The sequence below is a fragment of the Pelodiscus sinensis genome, chromosome 1 (assembly GCF_052426305.1).
Source record: "Pelodiscus sinensis isolate ZL-2025 chromosome 1, ASM5242630v1, whole genome shotgun sequence".
NCBI classification, from domain to species: Eukaryota; Metazoa; Chordata; order Testudines; family Trionychidae; genus Pelodiscus; species Pelodiscus sinensis.
In genome coordinates, this window is record NC_143052.1 from 357831353 (window position 1) to 357850126 (window position 18774).

At 46.4% G+C, this 18774-nt stretch overlaps 2 protein-coding genes across 2 annotated transcripts; one reads left to right on the plus strand and one right to left on the minus strand.

Annotated features, from left to right (window-relative positions):
- Nucleotides 1-6319: 6319 nt before the first annotated feature.
- Nucleotides 6320-7261, plus strand: LOC142818606 (olfactory receptor 52R1-like). Its single transcript, XM_089773888.1, has one exon. The coding sequence runs from the start codon at nucleotides 6320-6322 to the stop codon at nucleotides 7259-7261; it is 942 nt and encodes a 313-aa protein (XP_089630014.1).
- Nucleotides 7262-17528: 10267 nt separating this feature from the next.
- Nucleotides 17529-18476, minus strand: LOC142818614 (olfactory receptor 52E4-like). Its single transcript, XM_075899574.2, has one exon. It carries the CDS (start codon nucleotides 18474-18476, stop codon nucleotides 17529-17531), a length of 948 nt encoding a protein of 315 aa, XP_075755689.2.
- Nucleotides 18477-18774: the final 298 nt, after the last annotated feature.

Here is an 18774-nt window from a genome sequence, read left to right on the forward strand (position 1 = left end):
ACCTTCTTTCAGATGGCATGAAGAAGACAGGGCTTCTGAAAGAGCGTGTCTGCTGTTCCGCAAAAGATGTTGGAAGAGCAGAAGTTTTCCCTGGACGCAGCTAAGTTTTTCTGGGATAACCATGGAAAACTCTGTAGTCTAGACATAGCCTGAGTTTGCTGTCCAATCCCCAACAACCTTCCCGGTAAGAACTGAAAGAAAGAAGTCAGTGAGTCTCTCTGCCATTTCTCCATTCTCTGATATTGTTTCTCCCTCTTCGTTGAGTTACCAACCTACCCTGTTCTAGGTCTTGTTATTTCCTTCTAATGTATGGGTGCAATGTTTTCTTGTTCTCCTTTATGTCTCTCGCTAGATTGAGCTCCTTTTGTGCCTCTTCTAATTTTGCCCTGACATATTTGTGTTATTTTACTGTTTATAGGTCTCTTTTTTATCATTTTTATAATTTAAGATCTCCTGGCTAAGCTATATCTCTCCTTCCTCACACAGTAGAATACTTTGGCCTTATGCTATTAAGAAAGTCTCTCTGAAAATCTACAAATTGTCTTCAACTGGTCTTTTCAATTGCATTATTTTGTATTTGCTGTTTTCCCTCTGGCCATTAGATAAATGTCTTTCAGGGATGGTTTAGACAGTATTTGGTCCTGCCATGAGGGCAGGGGACTGGACTCGATGACCTCTCGAGGTCCCTTCCAGTCCTAGTATTCTATGATTCTATAATTCTAGTCCTTAGAATCATGAATTCCAACATTTCATGAGCACTTTCCCCCAAGCTGCCTTCCACTTTCAAATTCCGAATCAGTTCCTCCCCCTTTGTCACAATCAGACCTCGAGGATCCTCTCTCCTTGTAACATTCTCCACTTTCTAGACTGTAAAAAAAGTCTGAAACTCATTCCAGAAAACTCGTACAATCTGTGCCCTGAGGTATTGTTGTCTCAACATATATCTGGGTAGCTGTAGTCTCCCATCACCACCCAGTTCTGTGCTTTGGATGATTTCGTATATTGTTTCACCCACCTCTCCTTCGCAGTGAAGGGATCTATAGTAGAATATAACTTTTTTGTAATTTTTTACCCCTTGTGTTGTTAACCAGAGTTTCAAGTCTGGCTCCTATTTATATCTAAGTCTGAGATCAAGTGTATATAATTTTAATATAAATGGCAAAAATAAAGAATGTGGAAATGGCTGAGCTTCACAGAGGAGGCCGAGTTAGTCTGTGCCCACTGCCTCGGTAATTTCCGCTTCGTTTCTTAGGATAAAGCTTATGCCCCTGTAGCCAGACAGGAACCCCCCTGTAACATCCATTTTTGCTTGCCTGGAGCATAGAGGGCACACTGAGCAGTAAAAGCCTTGAACAGAATGTCCAGGCTGTTGTGACCGTGAATGGCTGTAAACAGAGATACGCCAATTGCTGACCAAAAGCCTTGACAGGAGTGCCCTTGACTGAAACCCATAGTGATACGAACACACAGCCGTCCGCGGGGGGAGGAATCTCTCGCCGAGTACAAAATATCCAGTACTCACTTTTTACTTATCTCTCTTGCAAGTGTAAATTCATTTTAAACTCCCTTGTAAGAACTGGCATCACAAAGACAAAGCAACACAATTTGGCATCTTAGATAAGAAAGAGGATACGGGCCCCTATGGGTATAAAGATGGGTCCAGCAGCACATTTACTCTGAGTGTCAATCTACCATCTATCTGCTGGTCGGGTTAGGTATTTGACCTCCCGAGGTTCCACAGGGACGCCCACCTCGTATTCTTCTTTCCTAGAAATTGAGGCACCGGCCCTGGCTTGACCCACTGGAGTCGAGAGGCACAGAAGGGGGTAAAAATTGTAGCTGGATATATCCTTTCTCTTAAGTGTACACATAGACTTAGAGCTCTTTAAAGATTAAGCTGTCACTTTGTACCATTATTTTATTTTCTATCTTTATTTTCTTTGTAACCATTTTTAAGATCTATATTTGCTAGCAGTTAAGAAAGAGAGCAATAGCCATTGTAGCCATATGCTTTATAAGCCTTTTTAATAAACCTGGAACTGGTTAAGCTTCAACCTGACTCCTTCAGTTGCTGTAACAGAACCAAGCACAATTTAAAAGAACTTCAGCCGACCATAGGCGACAGGTATAGGGAGAGCTTGGGCGTTTGGATCGTGTCGCTTCCAGAGGTCAGATCCATTGGGGCATCTCTCAGTCTTCCCTAGACTGCCCACTGTGAAGGGATCCTGTATCCTAGCAGTTAAAATCTGAGATGTAATAAGCTCTTCCTATAAACTCTGGGGCGTCTGCCAGCCTGTTTGCTGCCCTCCGCGACGGGACCCCGGTCCTAGAGGTAAAGTCATGAATGTTAAACCTTTTCTCGGTAACACACACACACACACACACACACACACACACACACACACACACACACAATGCCCTGACCATCGACTGAAAGGTTCTTAGCGGAGACTCAATTCCTTGTGAGCTCCTAGTGCGATGCACGGGCCAAAGGGATGATGTAGTCCTAGGATGCTGACAGAGGGGAATGGTCAGTTGTCAAATTGTACGGGTCCGTTTTTGTGGCGCCAGTTCTTACAAGGGAGTTTCAAGTTAATTTACACTTGCAAGAGAGATAACTAAATTCTGAGTTCTAGACATTTTGTGTTGGGCGAGAGATTCCTCCCCCCGCGGATGGATGTGTGTTCGTATCAATATGGGTTTCAGTCAAGGGCACTCCTTGGCAGCCTCTTGGTCAACAATTGGTGTATCTCTGTTTACAGCCATTCAGGGTCACAGCAGCAGCCCGGGCCTTCTATTCAAGGCTTACTGATCTGTGTGCCCTACATGCTCCAGGCAAGCAAAGATGGATGTTACAGGGGGGTTCCTGTTTGGCTACAGAACCCAAAATCCTATTCAGGGTCCCTGAGTTCCATAACACAGCGCCCTTGTCTGTGGGTTTGTGCTGCATTCCCTGTTCCACACCTCAATCACTGTACTTGTTCTAGTGTCCACATTACACCACTCAGGCAGGCTTTGGGTTTCACACAAGAAAGAAAGAAAGAAAGAAAGAAAGAAAGAAAGAAAGAAAGAAAGAAAGAAAGAAAGAAAGAAAGAAAGAAAGAAAGAAAGAAAGAAAGATTTTAAATTGTTGAAGGAATCAACTGTATTAACCAGTTTCAAAGATCTTGGTGCAGGCTTGTAACAGGGATGGAGTAAAGTGCTGTCTTAAGTCCTGTTCCCGGAGCAGCTGGGATGGACGGACAGTCCTCTGTTCAGAGCTTCAGTGCAGATCCTCCAGAGGTGAGAAGCTGCATAGATACAAAATGGAGGGATTTCCACAGCTCAGTATACATCCTCGGGAACGTGGAAGGAACCTCACTGTTCTCACGGTGTGAAAGTTTGTCCCAAGATGTAGTTTGCAGTCGCATAGCTAAGTCACTTGTCCATACATGGCTCAGTTCTGTGCAGGTGCATACATTGGCGCACACTTGCAGGAAAGGGGTCCACATTGTTGGCTGCCTCCCATTCGCCATTGCGCATTGACAAACACATTGGCTATCATTTCTTCTCATTTCTTCTTGTCTCTCTCTTTTCTCTTTTCTCTTGTCTTCTACTCTCTTCTCTAGGGGTGTGTCTAGACTACATGCCTCCTTTGACGGAGGCATGTAGATTAGCCAGATCGGAAGAGGGAAATGAAGCCTCGATTAAAATAATCGCGGCTTCATTTAAATTTAAATGGCTGCCCCGATCTGCCGATCAGCTGTTTGTCGGCAGATCGGGGGAGTCTGGACGCGATGCCCCGACAAAGAAGCCTTTCTTCATCGACACAGGTAAGCCTGGTTTCACGAGGCTTACCTGTGTCGATGAAGAAAGGCTTCTTTGTCGGGGCATCGCGTCCAGACTCCCCCGATCTGCCGACAAACAGCTGATCGGCAGATCGGGGCAGCCATTTAAATTTAAATGAAGCCGCGATTATTTTAATCGCGGCTTCATTTCCCTCTTCCGATCTGGCTAATCTACATGCCTCCGTCGAAGGAGGCATGTAGTCTAGACACACCCTGGGTGTTACTCCAGGAACTAACATTTGAAACAATGACACACAGCTATTGTTCATATTGTCAAGAACTAAAATATGCGCACACACAAATAATACAACCATAACTAGCAAATCATAAGCTCCTAAGAGACTTGGTCCAAGATTTGTATTGTATTACAATCCAATACCATCGCATGGGTATCTGAAGATTGTCTTTGCTTTGGTCACTATTTCAGTTGAGTTGCTATCAGTGATGTCCAGGACTTATCCCTGAATTGCGTTCTAGTTGGGGGGTTTCTCCTGGTCCTTGTATTGTCAAAGGTTTTTTTTTTCATTCTCTCTGCAGTGCTCCCTCATGTGTTATGTAATGGACGTATGAGCACAAATGTGCATAACTCAAAGATGTTTGGGACAAATTGCTTCATGTAACCTATCAGTCGTCATGCCCTAATCCGCCCGGTCTGTTTAACTTATTTGCTGTATCTATCATTCTTCTGTATAAAATTAGACATATGGGCTGCGTCTAGACTGGCATGATTTAGCGCAAGTACTTTTAGCGGAAAAGTTTTTCTGTTAAAAGTATTTGCGCAAAAGAGCGTCTAGACTGGCATGGATGCATTTGCGCAAATGACATCTTATGCGCAAAAGCATCCATGCCCAGAATACATGCGCTTTTGCACAAGAGAGCTCCGAAGGCCATTTTAGCCATCGGGCTTTCTTGCGCAAGAAATTAAGGTGCCTGTCTACACTGGCCCTCTTGCACAAGTATTCTTGCGCAAGTGGATTTATCCCTGAGTGGGAGCGTCAGAATATTTGCGCAAGTACTGATTTCTTACAGTAGAACGTCAGTGCTCTTGCTCAAATTCAAGCGGCCAGCGTAGACAGGCGGCAAGTTTTTGCGCAAAACCAACCACTTTTGCACAAAATCTTGCCAATCTAGACGCACCCACAGAGTGCGGAATGCTTTGTGGTTTTAATGAAACAAAAGACAGGACTATGCAGCACTTTAAAGCTTAACAAGATGGTTTATTAGGTGATGAGCTTTCGTGGGCCAGACCCACTTCCTCAGATCAAATTGTGGTTTTAAAAGTGTGAATGAAACCCTCAGTGCTTCGATGACTAACTGTCAAACAATCTCTTTTGTCCTTTATGTTTTAGGTCTGGGGAAATCACAGGTCCACCCCCAACAGGCCAGGTGACCTCCTCCTGTGCAAGTAGGGAAACTTGGAAAACAAGAGGAAAGCAGGAATCAGGGTCTTTTGGCTGGCTAGTGTGGCACACCCGAGAGAGGGAACCGGAGCTCCCAAGGAAAAGGAGACTGACCTGGTCTGGCCCAGAAAGAAACAGTTTTAGGGTGAGTTTGTACAAAGTTTGAAATAAATTTGCACTGAAGTTTTGGTGTAGAAGTAGCGAAGCATTTTCTGTTATTTTGGGTTTGTAGTCTACTTGGCTCTGCCTGTTCTCAGCTATTACCACTTCAGTCCTACCACTTGCACCTAACACGTTCACTTTTAGTTTCTATCCAACACAGTGTAAATAATTGTTACCTGGGGGAGCAACCAGTGTGCACATTCCCCCTTTCATTGCGAAAGGGGGCTTACCCAAGTAATTAATTGGGGTTTGATCCCATTTGAGGAGAGGTATCCCAGGGAGCTTGACCCAAAATTGCACTCGCCTTGGACCTGAAGCGGTTCAGGGTCTGTACTGCTCCTTGGTGGCACAGGGACCTCAGCTCAGGGGCTTGGCTAGAGGAGACCAGAGAGCTGGACCAGCTGGATCAGGTGCTGAGAAGCCCCGGAGATCAAAAAGGTGGGTGGCAGTGGCTGTGTCAGCACCCTGGGAATAACCCCCAAGGGGTCCTTTCTGACCTCACCCCATCACCCTCATATTTTGAGCAACCAGATGAACAGGGAATCCGTACGACATGCAATCCCTCTGCTGGTTTTCTTTTCACTAAGGAGCAATGAGGGAAAACACGTCCACAGACCTGTTCCCCTCCCCTGCATATTAGGTTTTCCCACATCATTTTGTTCAGGGATGATTGACACGTAAAATATGGAATTCTCATCAGTGTTTAATAATTTATTTTCTCTGAATAACAGAAATGTCTCATCACTGTGCGAAGAGCAGTGAAAAGAGCCTTCAGAGGTGCATGTAATGTCTCCTGTTAACATCATCTCTCCATCCAGGTTCTGTGACCATCCCCCTAGAGCCTGAGCATATAAAGGAAGTCCAGGGAACATACAGCAGATGTAGGAGAAACCGTTCTGCCTCAGAGTTGGACACCATCTCCCCTACTCTATGTCAGATTCCAACGCAACCGACTTCATCAACCCCTCCACCTTCATCCTGTTGGGCATTTCTGGCCTGGAGGAGGCCTATGTCTGGATTGCCATCCCCTTCTGCATCGTGTACTTCATCACCATTGTGGGGAACTTCACCATCCTGTTCATTGTGAAGACGGAGCCCAGCCTCCATGAGCCCATGTACTATTTCTTCTGCATGCTGGCATTCACCGACCTGGTCCTGTCTATGTCCACCCTGCCCAAAATGCTAGCCATCTTCTGGTTCAATTCCAGGGAGATCAATTTCAATGCCTGCCTCACCCAGATGTTCTTCATTCACCTCTTCACAGCAATCGAGTCTGGGATTTTGGCAGCCATGGCGTTTGATCGCTACGTGGCCATCTGCCATCCCCTGAGACATTCCACCATCCTGACCAACCCTGTGGTGATTAAGATTGGCCTGGCCGTGGTGCTGCGCAGTGGCATAGAATCACTAGCCTATCCCTTCCTGACGAGGCGATGGCCATATTGCAGCTCCATCAGCATCAATGCACCGTACTGTATGCACATCACTGTGGTGAAGCTGGCCTGTGCCGACACCAGCATCAGTAGTTACTATGGGCTCTTCGGGCTGTTCTGTGTGATGGGTCTGGATGTGGTGTTTATTGCCATCTCCTACATGCAGATCCTGAGGGCCATCTTCAGACTCCCCACAAAGAAGGCCCGACTCAAGACTTTTTGGACTTGTGGCTCCCACCTCTGTGTGATCATAATCTTTTATATGCCCAGTGTCTTCTCCGCCCTCATGTCCCGTTTTGGGCAGAATTTTCCGCAGCACGTCCTTGTTCTCATTGGCAGCATGTCCCTCCTGCTGCCCCCCATGCTGAACCCCATCATCTACGGGGTGAAGACCAAACAAATACGGGGCCGGCTGCTCGGGCTCATTACTCAGAAATAGTCTAACGTTTTCTCCTGGTGCTCTGACTTTCTCACCAAGCTCCTTGCTTCCCTAGCTGATAAGTTGATGCTGGGCCCTCTTCCCTAACTCACGTGCTTTGCAGTCAGCCCGATGCTGTGTCCTTCCCTTACTGTGCTGGATCAGGGTGACCCATGGTGGAATCAGTCTGCGTACGGCTCTGTAACTCTCAGGGTTACGGCCGTTCTCATTGTTGGCAGCTGGTGCCCAGGGCTCTGCCCCCAGCCACCTATTCCCCCATAGCCCCTCCATCTACCCACCTAGTCCAATGTGTCCCTGCCTCTATCGCCTCTTCTCCCACCATCCCCCAGCTCTTCACCATTTCTGTTCTACTCCCCTCCTCCTGACACTGGCTGGATCTTCCCCACCTCCATTCCTGCTTCACCTGGGCTCCCTCTTTTCCAGGGCTGGGACAGGAACTTCTGCCATGTGACCAGGAACCTTCCTGCTTGGATGGCCCCAGATGAATGGGACAGTCAGGATTAATGTCCGTACTCCTCTCCCCTGCCTTCAGAGACCCCGGCCCTCTTTTGGAACATCCCTTCTTCCTCATAAAATGAGGTTTACAGGGATGCCAAAAAAGGCATCTGCTTTTCTGATTTTTTTTTTCAGAAAAGCAGACGCATTCCTTAGATGTGGCAGAGCTTTGCCAGGATACCTTCGATATCCCAGCAAAGCTCCGTAGTCCAGACATACCCTTAGTCTGTAACTTTAAAGAACCAATGAGTAGTACTGTAGGGCGTGTGCACTCTCTCACACACATACACATATATGAGGGTATGTCTACACTATAGCGTTAATTTAAGATATCTTAATTCGAAATAGTTAATTCAAATTAATACATCTACAAATGAATTTCCAATTAGCGTTTTCCTAATTTGAAATGCTGCGTCCACACTGAGTGGACCCTGATTAGGATTTAAGGCTGGCCGGAACCAGATCAGGGATAGGGCATCAGATCAGGAGTGTCTTTGTGTGGCTCTTGCCGGAGGCTACCTGAGGCTTGTGCTTAAAGGGACACACATACACACACACACACCCCAGCCAGCCGGTTCTTGCCAGCCTCGCTGCAGGACGGCAAAGCATTTGTGTCCCAGAGTGCTCTGGTTGCCCTCACTCAAGTCAACACAACACTCTGTAACATGGAGCCAGAACTGCCCCTGGCACTCCGGTGCGTCTTGTGGATGCGTTGCTATCAGCCTGGCTGAACCTTCTGCAGGCTGCTATCTGGGACATCCATCGGGGGGCTGTCACTATCCAGGAGGCCCTGTGGGAGAACTTCCACCCTGAGGAGCAGTAAGAGTCTCCCTCGTCTGCCCCACCGAGGGCTCGTGCCCAATTCATGTCCTTCAACTTACCCCTCCCTAGCCTCTCTTCCTGATATCAAATAAAATACTCGTATTTTCAGAAACACAAACTCTGTTTATTTCATAAAACTGGGAGGGGGGGAATGAAACCCTGGTGAGACTTGGGAAAGGAGGTGAGAGAGGATAGAAGAGAGGGTGGGAGAGGGGAGAGAGACACCTGGGAGGAGGCAGCGGGAAGGGGGAGGCAAGGGGAAGAAGGGGGAGGAGAAACTCAGGGTTGGGGTCTTGCCGGCCCTCTTGTCGTGCAGCACTGATCATTCAGGGGCCTCAGAATCCCTGGGGGGGGGGGTAAGGGGGAGGAATGGGTGGGATGAGGGGGGCAGAGGGAGCAGAAGAAGTGGGAGGGGGAGCAGGAGTGGGAGAAGGAGCAATAGCTGGGGGGGCACAGGGGCTGGAGCGGGAGCAGGCACCAATCTCTGAACCAGGGTCTGCAGGTGATCTCGTATGGCACAGCCCTGGTCCAGCAGCTTCTGCAAGCCCTCCTGCTGCAACTGCAGGTCTTCCTCCACCCAGGGTTCCTGGCAGCGGACCTGCCTAGCATATAATGCCAGGTGCTGCTGGTGGTACTCCTCCAGGTGGCGGGTCTTCCTGCTGGCCCGGGTGTGGGAATCTGTCCTGGGCGGTGTGGTGTGCCCTGCACTTGTGTCTGGTGTGGCTGTGGAGAAACCAGAGATGTGCTCAGTTATCTCTGGGGACACAGTGGGGGAAACCCAGCCCCCTCTGCAAGGCAAGGATGGCAGGTCTCTGCACCATCATGTCCTGTTATCCCCAGGAGTGTGAGCTGGCCCGGGACTGCACCCATGCCCCTGTGCTGTATATAGTGTGGGTGGGTGTGGGCGGAGGAGGGGGACCGGATGGCATTCATCCAAGGGTTCTAAAAGAACTCAAATGGGAAATTGCTGAGCTATTATCTGTGGTTTGTAACCTATCCTTTAAATCGGCTTCCGTACCTAATGACTGGAAGGTAGCCAACATGACACCAATATTTAAAACGGGCTCTAGAGGCGATCCTGGCAATTACAGACCGGTAAGTCTAACTTCAGTACCGGGAAAATTAGTCGAAACAATAGTAAAGAATAAAATTGTGAAGCACGTAGAAGAACATAATTTGTTGGACAAAAGTCAACATGGATTTTGTAAAGGAAAATCCTTACTAATCTATTAGAGTTCTTTGAAGGGGTTAACAAGCATGTGGATAAGGGGGATCCAGTAGATATAGTACACTTGGATTTTCAGAAAGCCTTTGACAAGGTCCCTTACCAAAGGCTCCTGTGTAAATTACATGGCCATGGGATAAGAGGGAAGGTCCTTTCTTGGATTGAGAACTGGTTAAAAGACAGGAAACAAAGGGTAGGTATAAATGGTAAATTTTCAGATTGGAGAGGGGTAACTAGTGGTGTACCACAAGGGTCAGTCCTGGGACCAATCCTTTTCAACTTATTCATAAATGATCTGGAGAAAGGGGTAAGCAGTGAGGTGGTAAAATTTGCAGATGATACCAAACTGTTTAGGATAGTCAAGACAGAAGCAGACTGTGGGGGACTCCAAGAAGATCTCACCAAATGGAGTGATTGGGCAACAAAATGGCTAATGAAATTTAATGTGGATAAGTGTAAAGTAATGCACATCGGGAAAAATAACCCCAACTATACGTACAGTATGATGGGGGCTAATTTGGCTACGACAAATCAGGAAAGAGATCTTGGAGTTATCGTGGACAGTTCTCTGAAAACTTCCACACAGAGTGCAGCGGTGGTCAAAAAGGCAAATAGGATGCTAGGAATTATTAGGAAAGGGATAGAAAATAAGACCCAGAACATCTTACTGCCCCTGTAGAAAACTATGGTACGCCCACATCTTGAATAATGTGTACAGATGTGGTCTCCTCACCTCAAAAAAGATATTTTGGCCTTAGAAAGGGTTCAGAAAAGGGCAACTAAAATGATAAGAGTTTGGAACGAGTCCCATATGAGGAGAGGTTAAAATGACTGGGACTTTTCAGTTTAGAGAAGAGGAGACTGAAGGGGATATGAGAGAGGTCTATAAAATCATGAGTGGTGTGGAGAGGGCAGATAAAGAAAAGTTAGTTATTAGTTCCCTAAATAGAAGAACTAGAGGACACCAAATGAAATTAATGGGTAGCAGGTTTAAAACTAATAAAAGAAAGTTCTTCTTTATACAGCGTGTAGTCAACTTGTGGAACTCCTTGCCAGAGGAGACTGTGAAGGCTAGGACTATAATAGAGTTTAAAGAGAAGCTAGATAATTTCATGGAGGTTAGGTCCATACAAGGCTATTAGCCAGGGGATAAAATGGTGTCCTTGGTCTCCGTTTGTCTGAGGCTGGAGAGAGATGGCAGAGGACAAATCACTTGATCGTGTCTTCGGTCCACCCTCTCTGGGGCACCTGATGCTGGCCACTGTCGGCAGACAGGATACTGGGCTAGATGGACCTTTGGTCTGACCCAGTATGGCCGTTCTTATGTTCTTATGTTATGCCTCTGCATAGAGGGGACTTCTGGAGGGAGGGCATTGTTCAGTGTCTCTGCCCGGGGTCAGGAGCATGTCATGTGCTGTCATACATACATGTGTGTGGGTAACAGACCAGGCCACTGTGTGTCAGGCAGCCCGGGCCACATGCCACAGCTGGTGCAGCACATGCACAGGTTGCTGTATGATCTGTGGTCAGCAAGGCCCACACACGCAGTCCCTGGGCTCCCTCTCCCCTCCCCCCATCCCACATAAGGGGACAGTGATGGCACACACATGTGGAGGCCTCTCTGGCCTCAGATGACACAGGTGACAGGGTTACTGGCACAGCTCTGGGTTCCGATTTGCATGGCATGCTCCCTTCAGGTTGCTGGGACTCCTGGCCATTGTCCTCCTCCTCCTCTTTGCCCTGATCAGGGCCCTCTGCCCCAGGGTCAATGACCACCTGGGGGGCACGGACCATCTGACCCCCAGGATGTGGTCCAGGGCATCAAAATAGGAGAAGCGGTCTGGGTCTCCCCCTTTTTGGAAGCTGTCTGCTGTGGCCTTGGCTGCCACAGCTCTTTGATTTTCACGCACACCTGCTCCTGGTTCTGCATGTGGCCTTTGGTAGCCAGGCTGTCGGCCATCTGTCGGTAGACAGCCATGTACCTGCATTTAGTGTGGAGATCATGGATGTTGGAGATCATTCCTTGGCTGTGGCTGAGCTTTTCCAGGATATCTTCAGTATCTCGGAAAAGCTCTGTAGTCTAGACATACCCTTAGTCTGTAACTTTAAAGAAACAATGAGTAGTACTGTAGTGTGTGCTCACACACTCACACACACACATATATTATATATACAAATGGAGGAGTGTGACACGTTGTCCCATATCTGTATGGAAATATAATTTAGACCATGAATACACAAAATGGGGCAAGTAACCAACCATTCAAGCTTGTGACTCCCAGAGTGTGTATATTCCATTTCTGTGCATGTGTCTTGCTAATATGTGGCATTAGAAATACAAAGTGTTGTCAAAGCTATTCCCCTGTCTGGCACTTCCAGTGTAGAAGATGGGAACCCTCAAGAGACTTTAAAAATATCCTGCTCCTAGAGGCTTGTGTTTAAAAACTCCCCAATTCCCTTACCTTGGTGTTGCTGCCACCACCCAAAAGCTCTTTGAAAACCCAGAAAGGTGCATTTGGGAATTCTTTCTTGTTGGGTACCCTCCAGCTCTTAACCTTCTCCCTGGACACAGCTTGAAAAAACCCTTCCATTTCTCTTAGCAATTGACTTTGCAATCTTAGGCACGTTCACACGGAACCTCCCGCCTTCTAAGACACAGGAATCAGATCATGCCCTGAAAAGAGTGATTTTTTTATTAACTAAAGAAAGAAAACACATTTAGTTGTGAGATGTTATAATGCAACTAACAAAAAAAGTTTAAAACACAGAGACTTGCTTCCATGGAGTTCAGTTTGAAAAGTTACTGTGTAAGGGGGAGTTACATTGCTCAGCACAGAGAAGTCCAACAACCCCCAGAATAAAGACAATGACCTGATCGTATTTAACTAAACATTCCCTGTTCTACTCACATCTCTGCCATTCCAAGTCTAAGTCCTACACATGGATGTCGCTAGATTCTCCACTCTTGGCTCCCTTGGCTTAATTCATGTCCTTCTAGGTTCATTAACAATAGGAACAGAAAGGTCACTGCTTCCACTTCAGACTCTCATAGTCTATTTCTATTGGCTCTCCTGGTTTCTGTCAACTCATTTCCAACTTCCTCAGCACTTCTAAGGACTCTGTAGAATCCATTGTTAATGATTTCAACCATCACAGTCAAGATAATTTGAGTTAGGTCTCAAGTGATAGCCACTGTGAAAAGACTTTAGTTCACTTATTGGTTGGAACATCTAGAAAAAGTTATTATCCTCTGATTACTCAAAATTGTAATTCTATTTTTGATCCTAGGTCTTCTAGTGAAAGCCATTAGTGGTAATTAAGGAACTTAATGTCCCAGTGCTCAAGGCAATAATCTGTAAATTGGGTTATTTTTTTTTGTAAGCTAAAAACTTTGGTTGGCCCTACAAAAACATGTGGCCATGCCACATTGTTCTGCAATCTTTAATTTGATATTTTTACAGAGAACCTGGAAAATTAAAGTAAAGACTCCCACACTGGGGAAATGTGATTTAAGCAATGGGATGCAAAGTATGATCAGTTTTCAGCTGAATTTTGAAACTGCCTCCCCCACTATAAGAGGATACACAAGAAGAGTTGGAAAATGGTGAACTGTAATAATATGGATGGAGGATCAATGCTGGGCCGAGGTTTGAGGAAAAGATAATCTCTGATTTAAATCGCAGTAAGGGTATGTCTACACTGCCACCCTAGTTCAAACTAGGGTGGCTAATATAGGCATTCAAACTTGCAAATGAAGCCCAGGATTTAAGTATCCTGGGCTTCATTTGCTGGTTAGAATGCCTACATTAGCTAGCCTAGTTTGAACTAGGATGGCAGTGTAGACATACCCTAAGGGAAGTTTAGATTAAACACTAGGAAAAGCTTCCTGCCTCTCAGGATGGTTAAACACGGGAATAAGTTGCTTAAGGAGGTTGTGGAATCTCTAAAGCAGGAGATATTTAAGAGTAGGTTGGATAGACATCTATAAGGGATGGTCTAGATTGGTCCTGCTGTGAGGGCAGGGGACTGGACTCGATGACCTCTCAAGGTCCCATCCGGTTCTAGTGTTCTATGATTCTATGAAGAGATTCAAATGGTTTACAGTGAGAATGGCCCTGTCAGGGCTGTTCCCCACTCTAGCACTACAAGTGCAGAAGGTAGGAGACTACAAGATACCTTAAATACCTTGCCTCTATAGGCTGCTGCTTTCAAAAACTCCCCAAGGTTACAGATTCCCTGGACTTAGGAGACAGGGTGCCACCATCAAGTGTAAAAACAAAACAAAACCCCTTCTTAAACCCAGGAAGAAGCACTTGAACTTCTTCCAGAGGGGTACCCCCAAGCACTCGTACCACAAGGGGACAAAAAAGAGAAAAGAATCTGCAGTTTCTGATGGCTGACCTCTCGGTCTTAGGCATGCAGACATAGACCCACTGTTAACTTTCAGGACAGAAGAATCAAATTGTCACCTTAAAAAAGGTGATTTTATTAACAAAACAAAAAGATATACATGATAAAGCATACTTGGTTGCTAGGTAGTACAGAGCATCAGGGGAAAGGACAGATTAAAACACAGAGAAAAATAGTATCTCTGGGTGCAGCTGAATAGGGGAGGGGCACATGGACTTAGCACAGAAAAGTTTAACCAAACAACAAAATAAAGAAAATAACCTGATTGCGACTAAATATACATTCTCCTATCTACTCAAGATCCACGCATCAAGATCTAGTCACTTTCCATGCCCAGTATTCCTTGCAGGCATGGTAGTTCTGCCTGATTCAATTCCTCATGTTTCCCCCATCTCCTAGCTTAAAACTCACACAAAGAAAACAGCAGTTCGATGTATTTTTTCAATTCAAATTTCAAGTCTCTCTGCCATTGGCACTTCTGGCTCCCAGTCAACACTCCCGGGAGACTTGAGTTTAACCTGTTAATCGCTGAATGCTGGTCAGCACTCCTCCTATCCATCACAGGACCATTCGATAGAAGCAGTACTGAGAACAGGAAGAGATCTTCACAGGTCATCAAGTCCAGGAGGAGGCAGAGATCTCAGCTCCATGCTTTGGCTGGGGGAGACCACGGAGCTAGCCCAGGAGGGCCGAGTGGCAGTGGCCTTGTCAGCACTCCGGGATGCATCCCCAAGGGGTCTTTTGTGACCTCACTCCGTCACACCCAGGATTATGTTTGCGTTTTTGCAACAGTGTCACACTGTTGACTCATATTTTCATTGTGGTCCACTATAACCCCTAGATCCCTTTCTATAACACTCCTTCCTAGGCAGTCATTTCCCATGTTTACACGTGTCATGGAATGTTTAAGAAGATCTTAAGAAGATCCACTTAATATTCTTAAGTGGATTGCCTTCAGTTAGACTTAGCGAATGGCATCCCGTTTTCCTCAGACCATTTCTCCAGTTTCTCCAAGTCATTTTGAATTATGACCCTCTTCCAAGGCAACTGCAACCTCTCACAGATTGGTATCATCTGCAGTCTTTATAAGCATGCTCTCTATGTCATTATCTAAATCACCAATGAAGATATAAACCAGAACTGGTACCAGAACAGATCCCTGTAGAACCCACTTGTTATGTCCTTTCTGCATGACTGTGAACCATCAATAACCAGGGCCTGCAAATGATTATCCAACAAGATATTGACCCACCTACTAGAAGCTTCATTTTTGTTGTTCATTTTTGCTTTTGCAGATTCAGACTAAGACGGCTACCCCTCTGATACTTGACACCATTTTTGTTGTATTTCCCTAGCTTTTTAATAAGGTCCTAAAAGACTAAAAAACTTTACTAAAGTATAGATATATGACATCTACCACGTCTCCCTATCCACAATGCTTGTAACCCTAACGAAAAGGGCTATCATCTTGATTTGATAAGATTTGCTCTTGGACAATCCATACTGACTGTTCTTTATCGACTTATTATCCCCTATATAATTGCAAATGGGTAGCAGGCGATGATGATGATGATGATGATGATTGATGGAAGAGGAGGAGGAGGCCATCCAGGTGACCGTGCCCACCAGCCAGGGCCATGCCACTGGTTCCAGGGTGTGGAACCAGTCTCCTTCCCAGGATGTCTCCCAGGCTTTGGACAAAGCCAGAGAAGGCACTTCACATAAGATCCATAACTTTCCCTATCTACACGTAGAAGCAAGTGGTGGCCTGCGAGGGGCAGCATACTCCTTGCTCGGTCTACTCAGCCCCATAACGCTCTCACACAGGAACCCTTTTGTCCTTCTCAGAAGATTTCCGGAGAGGCCTGCCTTACTCCAGCCTGTGTGGAGGGATGCCTTCCCACAACAAACCACCACTAAGGAGTCTGGCGTCATGGAAACACACGGCAGTGTCATACCTGGCCCAGGGTCATGCCCTCACTCAGGAAACATTCGCTTCCAATCAAGCATGGTGATGCAAAGAAGACGGATCTCCTGCATAGGAACCTGCCAGGGAGAGGAAGAGGAGGGAACCTAGTAGCACTCTATCCAGCAAGTGGCATCTGCCACTCACACACATCTCCTCCAAGACCCTGCAACGGGCCGGGGTAGAAGTTCTGTCTCTGCAGGACTCTGAAAGAGGCTGAGCTGCCCCATCCTTTGGCCTGGCTGGGATCTTCCCATGTCGGCTTGTCACGGGACCATGTGTGTAGTGATGCTCCCCCAAGACTTCTGTGCCCCTGCAGGAAAGTGCCCGCTGTCTAGGCACCATATGGCCTTGCTCAAAGCACATCATCATCTGAACTGAGACCGAAATTAGGGCTAGGCTTCATACAGAGTGACTCCTGGATTGACTGTCCTTGTAACTTTTCCCATTGTTCTGCTTCAGACAGAGAATCTTTCAGCATCAACACAGAGTGTATGTTTATAAGTTCACACACAGACAGTATACAGGTGTATGAAGAGCATATACAGAATCAATAGATAATACGCTTTCGTTTGACACCTCACATGACCCCTTTTAGGGCAAACAGCCCCCCCTGAGTGCAGCAGTGATCTGGCTACTCTCCTTAAAATCCAGTAACATGACACATGGGCTTATATTTCAGGCCCTCATCTTACTACAATTGGGAGCCATGAATAGACCATATCATATACTCCAAGAAGGTGGGGGATCAAGAGGATGGCTGACCGATTCAGCCCTCTCCCGACCCACTGTTCTCTCAGTCTTGAATAATAAAAAAAATGCTTTACTGTCTGCAAGAACATTTATCTCAAAAAGCAGTATGGTCAATGGGGAAAGTGAGGGGCAGGCCTGCTTGGTCCAAAGCTCCATATCTCCAACTAGGCACAGTTTTAGTGCGGAGTGCACAGGACCATTTAGTGTAAGGGTTAGCAGGCTGCCCACATTCTTCACCAAGTATTGTGGATTATATGCTGTTCCTCCCCTCTACATATGTGGGAGGCCACTCCATCTCCGTGTAAGGAAAGGAGTCACCTATAATTATAAATTTAGTCCCAGTGCATGGTTTTCAATTAGGGGTCAGTGTTTGAGGAACTAGTCAGGAGTCAGGGATACAGTTACAAGAAAATGGACACTTGGACATCCTAAGTGTTTAACGATTTCCACCCAGCCCAATTCCCCATTTCTTCTCACTGGCAGAGCACAGTAAAATCAGGACAGGATTGAATGACTCTGTGGCTGAGCCATTTGGTGAAGAGGGCCAAGCACCATCTCCCCAGCCAGCACAAGCCATGTTCTGTGAGCCAGAGCACTTAGTTTCCTTTGTGAACAAAGCAATGAAGCATCCGACCCCAGATCTGTTTAGTCATCACACCATAGATGATGGGGTTTAGCATCGGGGGCATTATGTAGTACATGATGGCAATAAGAACTTGAACAGGGTGAGGCTTCTTCTTGTCAAATCGTCCCGAGAAGGAGAAGTAGAGACCTGGGATGTGAAACACTAAAATGGAACAGAGGTGGGAGATGCAGGTCTTGAATGTTTTGAGCCGGGCGTCCTTTGTGGGGAGTCTGAAGATTGCCTTGAGGATGTGAATATAGGTCACAACAATAAAAAACACATCCAGACCACTCAGAGAGAATACCACAAAGAGGCCGTAATAACTACTGGCTCGGGTGTCACCACATGCCAGCCCCACCACCGGCATGTGCACGCAATATGGCTGGGGGACCATGTTAGTTCCACAGTATGACCACTGTCTCGCTAGGAAGACAAATGGAAGTATGATCATGATCCCACGCAGCACCACGGCCAGGACAAGTTTGGTCACCGTGGCACTTTTCAAGATGGTGCAATGTCTCAGGGGATGGCAGATGGCCACGTAACGATCCAAAGCCATGGCCACGAGGATTCCAGACTCTATCGCTATGAAGCAGTGAATGAAGTACAGCTGAGTGAGGCAGATGCTGAAATCGATCTCCCTGAAATTGAACCAAAAGATGCTCAGTGCTCTAGGCACGATGGATGTGGACAGACCCAGGTCAGTCATGGCCAGCATGCAGAGGAAATAGTACATGGGTTCATGGAGGCTAAAGTCCATCTTTATGATGCACAGGATGGTGACATTCCCCAAGAGGGTTATAACATACATGGTGCAGAAGGGGATGGAGATCCAGACATGGGCTGTCTCCAGGCCAGGAATACCCTGCAGAATGAAGGTGGAAGGGTTGATGACTTTGGTTGTGTTAGAATCTGACATGGTGTAGAAGAGAATGGGTTGAACTGTGAGGTAAAGCAATGCCTCCTCTGTGTAGTGTATGTATTCCTGATTTCCTATTGTTCTTGTTCTTGGGTGGTGGTTGTAGGAAAAGTCCTGGAAGGAAAGGCAAAGTTTATATCAGACAACACAGGCAAGACTGGTAGATACTGTGATGATTGGGTCAGATTGGTCTCCTAATACACGGAAATGTAACATTTCCATTTTTCGGATCAATGATTGATGAACACCTGAATTTTAATATGAATTTCATATTTGATGGAGCTCTGTTCTCAATAAT